This window comes from Ahaetulla prasina, chromosome 11, assembly GCF_028640845.1.
Source record: "Ahaetulla prasina isolate Xishuangbanna chromosome 11, ASM2864084v1, whole genome shotgun sequence".
Taxonomy (NCBI): Eukaryota; Metazoa; Chordata; class Lepidosauria; order Squamata; family Colubridae; genus Ahaetulla; species Ahaetulla prasina.
Window position 1 is genome coordinate 16,744 of NC_080549.1, and position 14,174 is coordinate 30,917.

General features: G+C 39.6%; 1 protein-coding gene across 2 annotated transcripts in view; it reads right to left on the reverse strand.

The window, feature by feature from the left end:
* Positions 1–2,566: 2,566 nt before the first annotated feature.
* The window catches only part of LOC131183850 (gamma-aminobutyric acid receptor subunit beta-4), a 68,964-nt gene continuing 57,356 nt past the window's right edge, over positions 2,567–14,174 (reverse strand). For both annotated transcript variants that reach the window (XM_058154570.1, XM_058154572.1), the window contains exon 9: positions 2,567–13,668. In XM_058154570.1, coding sequence (XP_058010553.1) covers positions 13,291–13,668 — 378 coding nt within the window. In that variant the 3' untranslated portion in view covers positions 2,567–13,290. The remainder of the gene's footprint in view (positions 13,669–14,174) is intronic.

A 14,174-nucleotide genomic window follows, 5' to 3' on the forward strand; every position in this document is an offset into this window, starting at 1 on the left:
TTACAACCATTCATTTAGTGACCATTCAAAGTTACAAGCGCACTGAAAAAAAGGTGACAGGACTGATTTTCACACGACTTGCAGCATCCTCGTGGTAACGTGATAAAAATGTGGGTGCTTGGCAACTGGCTAAAATGTCTTAGTGTACAGAATGGCGGTCTTTAACTGGTGGTGGGTGCCCGATAATCTCTCTGCCCTCTTTGCCTTTTAGAAAATATCTAAACCCCATGACTTCGTATTACTTATCCTTTTAAACCTATCCATGCTCTCACGGAATGGGTTAGCTGTTCTTGGAAGAAATGGCGGAATGGTTTTCACTTTACGCTCCAGAGTTTCTATAATTGCTATAGAAACTGAACCTTCTTTATTTCTTCTTAGGGAGTACATTTGCTAACATCCTTGTATGTGGATCTGACTTGTCACTTTCCTGCAAAAGCCAACCTCCCATCTCAGATGGGATGCTAGAAGAAGAGCAAATAAATGCCTTAATGGTGAAAACAAAAAAAATATTTCGTTCTTAAACATATGGTGGCAAAATAAGAAGCAAATGTTGACTCTGATCGTTACCCTGGCATTTTTTTCTTCAGAACGGTGGCTTTCCAGAGCTATTTCCGTCCAGTCCTCGTATAACATGCATTTCTGCTGCATTCCCTACAAGGCTGGTTGAGTGGCCTAGAAGGCTGCAGTATCTGAACCAAAACTGCGTTGCGTATCTTGCCTGATACAAACTCTTCTCTGTTGCTGCTTTTGCTGAAGGAAGGCCATTCTGCCTGTACCCCAAGCCGAGTAAACTACAGCGGTCACTGAGTTTCATGATTTTTTTTTCTTGTGAAACGAGTAAGCAAAAAAATTGAAATGGCCCATTTCTATCAAGTTATGACAATGGTGCATTTGAAACACTACAATTCATTCCGCAACTTTCTCTTTCAAGATACTATGCTGTGATGTGGTATGGTATGGCTTGGCATGGCATGGCATGGCATTACGTTGTCTGCTTTGTCTTATAACACACACAACGTAAATCATCTGGAAGAACCAAGCAAACAAAGAATGCCTAAAATGAAGGATAAAGAATGCCTCTTCATGCCTACAGGACCCTTTTCCTTAAGACTGAATTGTCAGTGAAACTACATTTTCTTGACGATTGGTCATCTACAGCACTTCTGGCTCCCGTGGAGGTCAAAGGTGGTCCTGATGTAGACTTCAGGGAATACCTCTAAGTTCAGACCAATTTCCTAGACATCTGAGGAGAACAAGGGCACAGAGCAATGATGAAGGACATCATTCGAGACACCAAAAAAGGAAAATCTAAATTAGCTTTCATAATTGGCCTAGGCAGGTTAGATGTTGCCCCCTGACCTAGGTTCAAGGCAGCCGATAATCATTTAATATTTGCCTCAGCCTAAAAAAAATATATTGATCTGTGCCGTATCCCTTGAGCGGGATGCCCTTAGGAGACTCCTTATTCCTGGGATGACGACTTTCTCCTCCTCCTCCCCCTCCTCCTCCTCTCCAGCCACTGATGCCTCTCATTTGCCTGGCTCCTCCAAAGAGAATGCCAGGGGAGCAGCTACCCTCTTCTCAGCAAAGATACTGAGTGGGCAGGTCCTGAGAGCTCTAGGCTTGGCAGTTGCCCACCAGATCACCCCCTGGTGTTGATCCCTGGCAGGACATATTTCTGGAATCTAGCCCTTGAAAGTGTTCTTGGCTGGGCGTCCGAGACAGAGACACCCTCTTTCTTCGACTAAGGTGTCTCTGGGTTTCTGATCCTATGTCCTGGGGAAAGTTATTGAAAACCCAAAAATTCACTTGCTCCATGCCTGATCCAAGAAAGCTGCTTTATATGGTTGCCTTTCTTCTTTTGCACCAGCGCTCTGGAAAAAGTTGGGGGAGATGTCCTGGGTCGCATCCCGTCAGAAGAGGAGGACTTTTCCACAACAAAGGGACTGCTATGGCAAGGCAGCTACTTCGGCTCTGTTTCTCAAGAGGAAGAAATTTAATTCCACCCCTGTGGCTAATCCTCAAGTTTAATTCTGGCTCAGCTGTGAGCTGAAATAATCAGGACTGCAGGACACCTCTAAGAGTTCAGAATATGCAGCTTATTGCTTAATGGTGATCACGGTCACATCGGGATGCCTGCAGGAGCCTATGTGCACGTTCTCTTCTCGTGCACACGCATACGCACATTTTGGATCTTAGCATTTATGACTCAACCGGCATTCAACCAATGTGTGGCAGCTACTTTTAAAGCAGCAGAGACTGCAAATTGGCTTGATGGCCCTTGTGTGGGTCCTCCTCCCGCCCCAATCCCATTCTCTTCTGATTCAGAGCAAGTTTCTGTACTAAATGTATTCCCATCCGATATTCCAAGGACCAAAGCTTATTATTCTGGGCCCTAGTTTTCCCCCAGTTACTGCCGAGAGACATCCCCTTCTCTTCCTTTATTCCAGGATGTTGTGTTCCCCAAACCGAAAAACACTTCTACATTCAAACTAGGGAAAGAAATAAACATATCTTCTATCAAGCTGTATTTTGAAAGTGTTATTTCTTTTCTGGGTTAAAAAAACAAAAAAAATTCCTGACCGATTATTATTTAACAATTTTAAAATACATTTTAGACCATATACATTGTCATTTGATTTTTCTTTAAAAAGGATTAGAGTTAGGGATGTATGTGTGTCTGTATGTGTGCGTGCGTGTGTCTGTGGGTTTCAGTACTTTTCAAAACAAAAAAGGAAAGGAAAAACATGAATGTACGCACTTTACATTGTTTGGCACTCTTATGATTGTTAAAAAACACTGTTAATATTGACCGTATTTTATACAAAACTGTAAACTATGTTCAAGTTTCTTTTTTAAATGTTAGTTCCTTGACATTTTTCAAAAACTGTCACTGTTAAAGTAACAGAATCAAAAACGAAATCTGCCCTATGTATTAAAAGAGACAGTTTTTGAAAGCACATTATTAATGAAGCAATTGGTGAGTCTGCACTTCCAATCGCTTTCTCTCTTCTGCAGAGCTGGAGCTCTGGATAACTCTCAACTCGCAAGCAGTGGCTGCTTGTGAAAAGGAAGTATTTGCTCACCAATTGCATTTTCACACCTTAGAGTAGACAAAGATGGCTCTTTAAGTTATTTTATTTTCTTTCTTTTTTGTTTTGTTTGTTTTCTTGCCTTTTTATACAAAAATCTACAGCTAAATCACTTTGCTAGAAAGATTATTTCCTTTCCTGCTTTGTACACTTGTAAAGCAGAATTCGCTTTCATGAGGAAAAAAATATATAAAAAAGAACATTTCATGCACAAATTGCAAATCAAATGTAATTAAAAAGCTGCTTTTCTTCTTTTCTTTTCTTTGTGTAGGGTACAAAGTAATCTGTTTAGGAAAGATTAAATAGGTTGGACAGAACAGTGTCTACTGCAACATCTGCTCCCAGATCATGATAATGGAATCTTCTGCCTTTTCCTGGCTTTACTTAAAGTCGATCAGATGGTCTCTTAGAAGACAGAAGGGGCATATCTTGTGGCTTCTGGTGAATGTTCTGATGCGGCTAAAGTCTTCTGTCTTGATCTCTATAGAGATGGCCATTGACACCACAGAGCTAAATTAACGCCTCCTGGTCAACTGCAGCGTTGTTTGCCTTGTGAAACTATGCCAGTTTTAGATAAATGGCCATAGCACATGTCTAAAACTTGTTTCAAATTTAAATTATTGAGCAGAAATTCCTGTTGCCTAAACGTAAAGTAATACCGACACCCAAAGCACCTAACTTAATTACAGCCCTGAAAATGTCCTGAGCAAGTAGTCCTCTATAGACCTCCAGAGCAATTTGAAAACTTGCCAATGAATTGCAGTTTCACTTAATTTTAACACGATAGGGGAATTACTTGGTGAAATGCATTGGTGTGTATATATGCATTATTACTTTCAGCTGAATTCACTCAGGTAATATTCAAATTTTGACCGGGCCCAGTCTCCTTTTTTCTTTAGTCACTGCCTCCTTTGGACTAAGGCCCCTGCAAAGGCGCCTGTGGCTCTCCTCCAGTGGTGGGATTCAAGAAATTTAACAACCTGTTCTCTGTCCTAATGATTTCTTCCAACAACCAGTTTGCCAAACTGCTCAGAAAGTTAACAACCGGTTCTCCCAAAGTGGTGCGAACTGGCTGAATCCCATCACTGCTCTCCTCCCCTGCCAGATTTTGGCCGCAGAAAGGATTCTCGGCACTCTCGACTGGAACTGGCGTTCCTGTGCCAGATCCAGAGCTTAAGCATCGGCAGCATACAGACGATAACAAGTTCTAATAAGAGTATAAAAGGCTTCACGTACCACAAGTTTACGTGATAACACAGATGACCTGTATATTTTCAGTCTCCTGTCCAGATTCAGATGCCTTTTGACTGACCTGGGTCAGCTGAGAAAGGTGATATTTGACAGCCTTCTACTCACTCCTTTTAAAGAGACTTTGTTTGGAAAGCCGCATTTTCCTAAAGTTTGGAATGCGACTTTACAAAGCCTGAGAGAAAGTGGATGCTAAGAAGAGTGAAGTCAAATCCCACTAAACTCACTGAGTTTTCTTTTTCCATCCAAATAGGGAAGGTGGGATGTACCAATGAAATGCAGGGTCTTCTTTCTCCTTGGCACCATTTTCCGGTTTGGGTAGAAGTTTGCTACAATATAAATTGCCAGCTGTTGCAGGCAAGACCAAGTCAGCTTTTCCCTGCCAGGAGCTCTTTTGGAATCTTTTCACTGAAACGTCGTGTAAACGCTGCCTGGTCTCCCAGCAGTTACTTCCTTTCATTTCTATCCGGCGCAGTTTAGAATCCCCACTTGGCACAAACACTAATTCTGTCATTATAAATTATATGGCACTTAGGAAGTCTATTCATGTGTAATACGTTGCTTGCCCCAGGACAGAAACAGGAGAATTCTTTAGAAAAAAAGATCATCATCATCATGTAGGCAAATTTGGGAATTAGATACCACCTTTGATGTCTCTTAATGGCTTTGGTGGCAATCTTGCCAAGGACTCTGTCCATTTGGCTTCCTTCCTGCAATTTCCCACCATCATTTCCAGCCTGGCCAAGCAGCGCCTTTTTCTGTCCTCAAATGTAGGTACGAAAGCAGCATAAGCCAGTGCCAGCCATGAGAGGAAGGTGAACACTTCCTGCACCATGGCTACATTGGAACTGAATCTACTTATTTAGTGCCACGTTTCAACATTTATCACTGCAAGTGAGCCATCCAGTTCACTGTTCACTATTGAACTCCCCTCCACTGTTGAGCCCTGTGGCATGATTGAGCCTGGGAGTTCTCCCACTCCTGAAAGGGTGGTTGATTGCATACAATAGCATTTCATTTAGAAATTTTCCTGATGCTAGGATGTAAATGCTTGTTCATGGCATCTTATGAATGTCATGTAGTTAACTCATCTGTTCCCGTTTTAGTCCTCCATACTGTTCTTTTCCAGACCTTGTCCATCATTTACAGCGGGGATTAGTATTATTATAGAGCATACGAACATATGAAAACACAGCTGCTGATTCTTTAGCTGGTGTTGGTCTTCATATGTATCCAATTTTTCCCCAAGAACCTATAATGCTATCATATTTACTTCATTTATTAGACTTATGTGCCACTATCTCATCTATGTTATTATTATTATGATTCATTACACAGTCAACCAGATGTTTAGACTGTATTTGGCATTTCAATCCACCTATTGAGTCATTTCTAAGGATCTGGGATGGGCAGATGTTATTATCATTATTAAATTTGTACTCTTGGAACTACACAAGTTGTTTACCTTACCATTTCTATTCATGTTTACCTCTGTATTTAAAATATTGTCACCTTATTTTTCTGCATAAAAATGAGATTTATACAGGCTGTTGGGTCAATTAATGTGTTCCTCTTGTGAGGGGCAGAACTATTGTTAAAATATTCACCAATGACGGACAGCATGAAACTTTAGTAAGGGAAAAGAGAGAACACGATGAATAATGGCGCTAGTTGTGCAGCCATGGAAAGACTTTTCTTCCCCTGGGATAGTCCTACATCCATAAGATAACAATCCGCATGTTGTACAAGGTTGGCAGGGAGAGAACAACCAGACAGCATGTAGGATTGTTTTTCTCAGGTTGAAGACAGTAAAGCCTTACTAAGTATACGATTGTTCTTCAACTGTCCCGTATGCTTCATACGCCGATACGTTGATCAGAGCTACTGTGCTAGCTCAAAAAAAACACTAGGCAAGAACACAGCAGTGCTGAAAAACCGGAGCAGGGAACTTAATTTTCCAATCCCTTCTAAAAAATTTTTTGGTAATAGGTTTGGCCTGATTCTAATGGAGGATTCCCACATACTGATATTGCTCATTACTGTGCATTGGGATCAGATCTCCAATTCTTTTTTCTGAAATACGAGAAACAGAAAACAGTGTTTTTCCCAGGCAGAGAAATCCTTGGATTTCTACCGCTTATTATTTGCCAAAGGGCAAAAATAACTGCAGTGTTTCCTTTATTTTCCAGACCCAACGTCCCCCTCCCCCACCCTTTTTTCATATGGGGAGGCCACAGAAGAGAAACTGGTGCTAAATCAAGCTTGTGGCATGTGACTAAACTCTATCTTTCCCCACTTCCTGTTGTTTAATGCAACCAAACACAAGAATGCCAGCGGCAGGGGCAACATTCCTTGTTCATGTTTCCAAATTAAGTCTCTTTCTGAAAAATTACACTTCTCCTGCTGTCCTGCTTGTTCCATCCGATTTGCTTGCCTAGAGAATCGAACAACAAAATTGTAAAACAAAAATCACACACACGTACACAGGGCTGGCGGCCTCTCTGACAAACCTTTTCCTCCCTTTACTCTCTGAAGGAGAGTCACACAACACAGAAATCATCCTTGCATTGAATTCTAAGGCTAACCAGGTAGGTTGGTTTGGCCTGCACTGAGCAGTGGTATTCAAATCAGGGACCTTTTCATGCAAAGCAACAATAGAGACCCTTCAGGTACTTGGTCCCAACCAACCCACCCTTCCTATGCTGATGGCTTGATGAGCCAATCAGAAGGCTCAGTTGGTCTGGATGGTGCAACTGACCCATCTGACATTGAAGGAATTACCCCACAGCTGCTAAGCTCCATTTCTCTGTAGCCTTGACTCTCTGACATGCCATTAATTATTTAACAATGTTAATTATTAGTTTTCCTTCCCCATTCATGAATTATTCTATCAGGACTCTGGTTGCATTTTAGCCATTCCTGTACAATGCTTAGCTTCCTGCAAGTCCTTATATCACATTTGCTGAGCTGAGATCACCCCCAATCGTGGCTCAGCAATTTGATTAGGCAAATTGGTAGATGAAGCTTGGCCTCCAAAACATCATGCTGACTTCAGTCCACATTTCTTTTCTCTTGTCTACTGTTTAATCCATATACATGGGGGTTTTTTTTCTCCCTGAGGAAGGAGTGGGGTATTGAAATATGGAGCGATTGATTGGATGGCACCCACAATTCACAAAAGTCCCTGAGTGGTGGTGGCCCTATTTTGTGCCAGCAGAAGAAAACAAAGCATGCCTATAGTTTGTGCTGTCCTGAGAGTTCTGACATTATTTATTAATATTTCTTTTTCTTTCTCCTCCTCTCTCCCCGAAAAGGAATTGTGATGGAAATACTTCATCCTGAGTTTTGATTAGTCCAGGATGATCAGCAGACTCATCAAGCATTTTCATCAAGATCTTTTCTGCTCCTGTTCTCTTCTGTGTTACTTCTCCAGTAGTAGAGAAGCAGATTAAATCTCAACTGTTTGCATGCATCAAAGAAGATTGAACAAAAATGTTTTGAAAAGCTGATCAAGGATGACCTAGAAAACAAGCACAAGAAGAATCAAGATAGAAAGAGTGATGTCCAGGAAGCTCCTGGCTGCTCCACAACTGTCAGAAAGATGACCTTGTGATTTTTTTTGACTGGCATACTAATGAACAGAAATTGAGCCATTTTGATAGAGTCAAATGAGAACTGGCTGCAGTTATCAAAAGGATGTTAATTATGGGGTTGGGTGTAGAGACGGTAGAAGTGGACAGACACGATTGCCTTTAGGTAGCCGAAATCTTTGTCCAAATAGTGACAAGTCACAGCAACTCAACTATTCTCCCTTTTCCATGGTCAAGGTCAGGTTTTTGTTTTTTGTTTTTTGTTTGGAAGTACAAACTTTCCTAGATTATTTATGTCAAGAGCTGGACATGGAGCAATTTTAACTGCACGAGTGAAGGAAAATGTGTGTATTTGCAAGATTGAGAAAATAAGAAAATAAAGGATTCCTTCATCAGTTAATATTCTGTTGGCACACACATTCTTGTGGGGTCATCACTATTGACAATTACTTCATAGAGACCTCCAGGCATAATTATTTGATTTCCCGTATAGATTTCCACAACCAGAGAAAAGTGGAGCAATGGTTGTTCTAATTGCAGCTGGCCTCCAACTACGGAGACCCTCCTGGCTCCTTTTACATATGGGCATCAGTGTGGCCACCGTGAGAGTTGGGGTGGTTACAAGTTGTACTTCTTGACAGGAAAATTATAATTGGGGTAGATGAGATCAAAAGAGTTACCTCTGGGTGCTGACAAGCAGCTTTTTATACCTAATGTAAACCGATAGCAGTAAAATTTACAGGAGTACTTGATATGGATTTTGGTTATCTCTGTTTGTGAGTGGTAGAACAAATATAGCATGATATCAAAAGAAAACCGAGAAAATTTGGAATTTCTAGTACAGATTAGCTGCAATCCCAGATAGGTTAGTTTTTGCAGGACGTGCTGAAAACCGGAGAAAATGGTTGCAAAGACTTGAGCTGCATTGTGTGATAGTGGGCTTAATGCAAAGAGCGAGAAATTACAGGCAGTCTGTTTCTGCATGTTGCTGGAGATGAGGCAAGCAAAGTCTTTACTGCAGTCTGACCAGGAATCTGATAAGCAAAAGCTGCAAAAATTGTTTGAGAAACGTGAAAATAACTGTGTATTGACTGAGAATATTACATTATGAAAGGCCTACAAAGAAACAAAAAGGAGATATTATCCGCTCTGTAACGGAGTTAAAACTTGCAGCACATTTTGGGGGAACTCTTTAAAGATTGTATCATGTATGGAATGAAACTCCAAAGAGTTACAGAACGATGATTAATGTTGGAAGATGCTGTTGATGTCTGTAGAGCTGAGGAGTCAGCTGTAACGCAGTTAAAAGGAAACTGAAATTCTGAGCAGTAAAACCTTAAATTCAACAAAAGCTACATCTTTGCAATCCCTTGGGATGCCAAAGGCCAGAGAGTGGAAAAACCTATCTAGAGTTTATCCTCCTGAAACAACCTGCCGGGCTGTTGAGGCAGAGCAAAGCTCCTTCATTTTGCAAAACTGTATAAAACTAATGGCAAACATCTTATGCGCTCTGAATGAAGAACTTTTGACCAGTGTTTTTTAAATAGAGAGAATAAAAGATGAACGGGGCATTTATTTAATTATAGATTGTTACAAAATTGAAATTTATGGGGGCATAAGTAAATGCTGGGTCTTATTGAGTAGTTCCAGGGGGGGAAATGTGAAATAAATTGCAGGTATAAATATGAGTTTGATATTAAAGTTCTAGTTGTGGATTTTAAAACAAGGACTACTTTAGGTTAAGCATAGTAATTCATTTAAAACTTGTATTGAGAGTTTTTGCAAGAAGTAGAATTTTAAAGTCATGTGTAATACAGCATACACATTTAAAAATTGATTTTTAATTAGGATACCTAACAGGACATTATTGAATTGAATTTAAATGAATTTAAATGAATCAAATTGAATTAACAAGTACTTCCTGTGCACCAAGAAATAGTCTGGTAATCATAAAAATGGAACAAGAACTGAATAGAGTGGAACAAGGGGTTGTAATAAAAGTGAATGACTCTACTGAATAAGTAAACTGAGTACTAATTATGGAGAAACCAGGATGGAAACAAAGATATGTTTTGGTTCCAGGAATTTAAATAAAGCTATTTTAAGAAAACACTGTTACTAACTGTAGAAGAAGAATTTGTGGGAACACAATTGTTTATCGTTTTCAATGCAAGTAGTTTTTTTAAAAAAATGCAGTTAGATTACAGGAGTTTGGAGAGATGAATTTTTAAAATTTGATAAGTACAAATTTAAAAGTTTATTTGCTATTTCTTTTTCCCCCAGAAATCTATAAAATGCAGCAGATTCTAGATGATTTAGAAGCAGTGCTTTGTGGCATTTAATGGTGATGTTCTGGCATAGGTTAGGGATAAACAAGAACACAAGAATTAACAAGCTTTCAAAAAGGTAGAGAAAAAAATAAAATAAAATAAATGAAAATATATGCTTAGCTTAAATGAGGTAAAGCATTTGGGGCATATGCTAACTGCACTGCTGTGAAACCTGACAAAATGAAGATTGAAACTATTGTTAATGTACTGAGCAATATTTAAGTATGATCAATTATTTAGCAAAACATCTTCCAGAAATGGAATTACAGTGGATGCCAATTGATGAAGACAAATTTAATAAATTAAGAGGGTTGTTAACAAAGGCACCCATGTTACTATATAAGGTGAAAAACTGTGTCGTCAGTAGATGCCAGTGCATCTGATTTAGGTGCAGTATTTCCACCAGGAAGATTTCCTCTGGCATCTCTCCAAAGCCATGTGTAAAGCACAACGAAATTATTCTCAGATAGAAAAAGAAATGTTAGCTATCATTTTTGGATGTACAAGAATTCTTGCTACTTCCAGAAAACAACTTTTACTAGAGACTGATCATAAATCTTTGCAAGCTGTTTTTAAGGAACTGTTATACTGTTCATGTGTAGGAATCCAAAGTTGGTTATTAATGTTTAATATTAATTAAACAACAAATGTTTAAATCTGGAAATAGCCAGTAATTGCACGTGGTTTGCCGGTACAGAGGTCTTTGACAAAACAATGTACAGGATGCCTTCTTTATGATAGAAAAGTGGAAGAATTTAAAGATGCTACATTAAATGATAGATTGTTACAATTATTCAGGAACATGAAATTAAAATCAAAATGAGCATGTCTCAAAAAGGAAAGCGTTCCAGAGAATGTAAAAAAATATTAGAATTAAAGAAAAAAGTTAAACATTTACTTTTCAAGAATGATACAGTGATCATACTTGAACAGCTAGCAGTAAGAATTTGAAAATAATATATCAAAGGCCTTTAAAGGTTTTCTTTTGGCTAGGCGTGAATACTCCAAAGATAATATACAAGGTATATCAGATTTTCAGAAAAATAAAGCATCAACAGAAATTAGTTTAGAAATTAGAAATTGGATTAGTTAATGAGATATCAGCAGAAGTTGGGAATGACTATATTTGAATTTTAAAAACATTTTGTACTAGTTGTTTTTCTAAATTTTGTGAAGTTTGTGTAGAATTTTTTTTAGTCAAATAATAAATTTGCGTTATCTCTTTTCATAAATTGTGGAATCTTTGAAGATATTGTTTTATTTAGCTTTATTTATCTTGATGTTTTTGGATTTTGCTCTTCTATTGTGTTTCTTTTAATAAATTGTTTTTTTATTGTCAGCCACTCAGAGTTGTTTGGAAATGGGGCAGCCTATAAATTAAATAAATTTTACATTATACCATTACATGGTATAATTTTGTACATTATACATTGTATATAAATTTTACATTGTGTTGCCACTATGTAAAAAAAGATGTGCAGAGAAGAGCAACAAAGATGATTATGGGATCAGAGGCTAAAACATATAAAGAACGATTGCTGGAATTGAGTATGTCTAGTTTAATGAAAAGAAGGACTAGGGGTGACATGGTAGCAGTGCTCCAATACTTCAGGGGCTGCCACAAAAAAGAGTGAGTCAAACTATTCTCCAAAGCACCTGAAGGCAGGATAAGAAGCAGCAGATGAGAACTAATCTAGAACTAAGGAGAAATTTCCTGACAGAACAATTAATCAGTGGTACAACTTGCCTCCAGAAGTTGTGATGCTCCATCACTGGAAGTTTATAAGAAGAGATTGGACAACCATTTGTCTGAAATGGTGTAGGGTTTCCTGCCTAGCAGGAGGTTGGACTATAAGACCTCGAAAGTCCTTTCCAACTCTGTTATTCTGTAAATAAAATCGAAGACAAAATAAAGTAATAAAATAAAAATAAATAAACCACAGATCATGGTCCACAATTTTGCTCATTGGAATTTGCAAATAATTATAACTTCATGGACTCTATTCCTAGGTTACATTATATCCAATCAAAAGAGATTATAAAAAGAACTGTAGAAAGGATCTATCTAAGCTTTAGTGCCACCTGAGATGTTTTCAAGTCCATCTCTGGCATCAAGAAATAACGGCAGTGGCAGGGAAAGCTGTGGCAGCCCCAAAGGGGCCCACCCAACCCGGGCAAAGTCAACCTGAAGGAGGGGTACAGAGCAGCCATCGCTACCGCCTTCCTTTACACCTACGACTCTCGATTCTATTCCACCAATGGACGATACAAATCCCTCCCTCACCCCAGAAAGTATACATTCACCCCAGGAAAGCAAACCCTCCCAAAAGTGTGAAAGTCATAAATGCAGCTTGCAAACATGCCTTTGTCCTCAACACGCTCACAGCAGATGTCCCCCCTCCCCCATGGGTAAGTTTCCCTTTCTGCCAAACGGTTGCAAAATAAGGGTTCTATTGTTTTAAACAAACCCTTATGCACCTATAAGATAGAAGGTGAGACAAAATAAAGGAAACTCATGCTGTGGGAGAATGTCTTTCAAAAGAATCAATCCATGAAGAAAGAAAAACTCTTGGAATAACCTTACCGGTAAGGAACTGCACAATCTGTGAGTCAATGAGATGATGGCCAGGCATTTGCCAACACATTCTAGAGCTAACTTTTGCAAGACTATCCTAATAACTAAATTAGCTGAAATAATGAATTAAAAGAGACAGAGATTATCTCCCCACTACCCATCCCTGGGGGTGAAGTATTTCAAGCATAAGAGAGGGGGAGGGAGGGAAGGTAGGAAAATCCCTGAAAACCATTCCCTCCCCCTTCAACAAACCCACATAGCCCACCACACAAACTGTGTGTGCATCATGTGCTGAAAAGAGGAATAACGATTTGCAGAAATGTAAATCAAAGGTGGGGATGGAGTGAAAAATTGGTCATAATCAAGAGAATAACCAAACCCCAAAGATCGCCACACTCCTGTGTTGTTGTCATAGTCTGAGTGTCTTCCCCTATTCTTCCTCTGATCTGCAGGCATCAATTTACATAGTACAACCAGTAAACCAGGTTGAAGAATCCGAAAGTGATGGGGAAAATGATCCTTGACCATTTGTCAATGGTGCTGACATCTGCCAGGTCAGGAATTTTGAGCTTCAGTTTGGACGATCGTCGGCGGAGTCGGCAGTTGGCACGATTACGGGCTGCCGCATGATGGGTCAATGGGACATGGCGTTCTAGTGGTGGGTGGTGTCCAAAGCCATCTCGGGGTCCCAGCGGCTTGCGGAACTGGATTCCTGATCCTTCATAGGACATGACAGAGTTTCGTGATTCTCCTCCTGTTGTCATCATATCAGAAGCTAATAATTCATTGTTCATTTCCAAAGAGCTGAGGAGAATGTTGCCATAAGGGTCCACCTGGAAAAAAGGGCCAGAGATATTGCACAGTATTAACATTTCGTCTGTACAATGGATGGTACCTGAACACAGGTGTTGATGTCATAAATGATACATTTATTTGAGCAGCTTTTTCACAAATTTTCATGGAAAGGATCACGTGTGAAAGTACAAAGAGTCCTCAGGTTACCACTGACAATTGAGACCAAATTTTCCATTGCTAAGTGATGCCATCTGACCATGTCACTTAGCAATGGCAATTCCAGCCGTCCTGGTTACTGTTGTAATCCAAGGGCTCTGTGGGTCATGAAGAGAGGACCTCATGTGATCACGACTTCTACCTTCCTACTTCCTTCCTCACTGTCTTTGCTCATAAGGAGCATCAAAAATCATGAATTGGTGGCCATGAGGAAGTTTAGTGACTGACACTTCAAGGACTGGATGTGAGTACTATTTGTTCAGCGCTGTCATCTCTGAACAGTCGCTGAACAAATGGCTGTAATCTAAGAACTACCTGTAAAGCATTT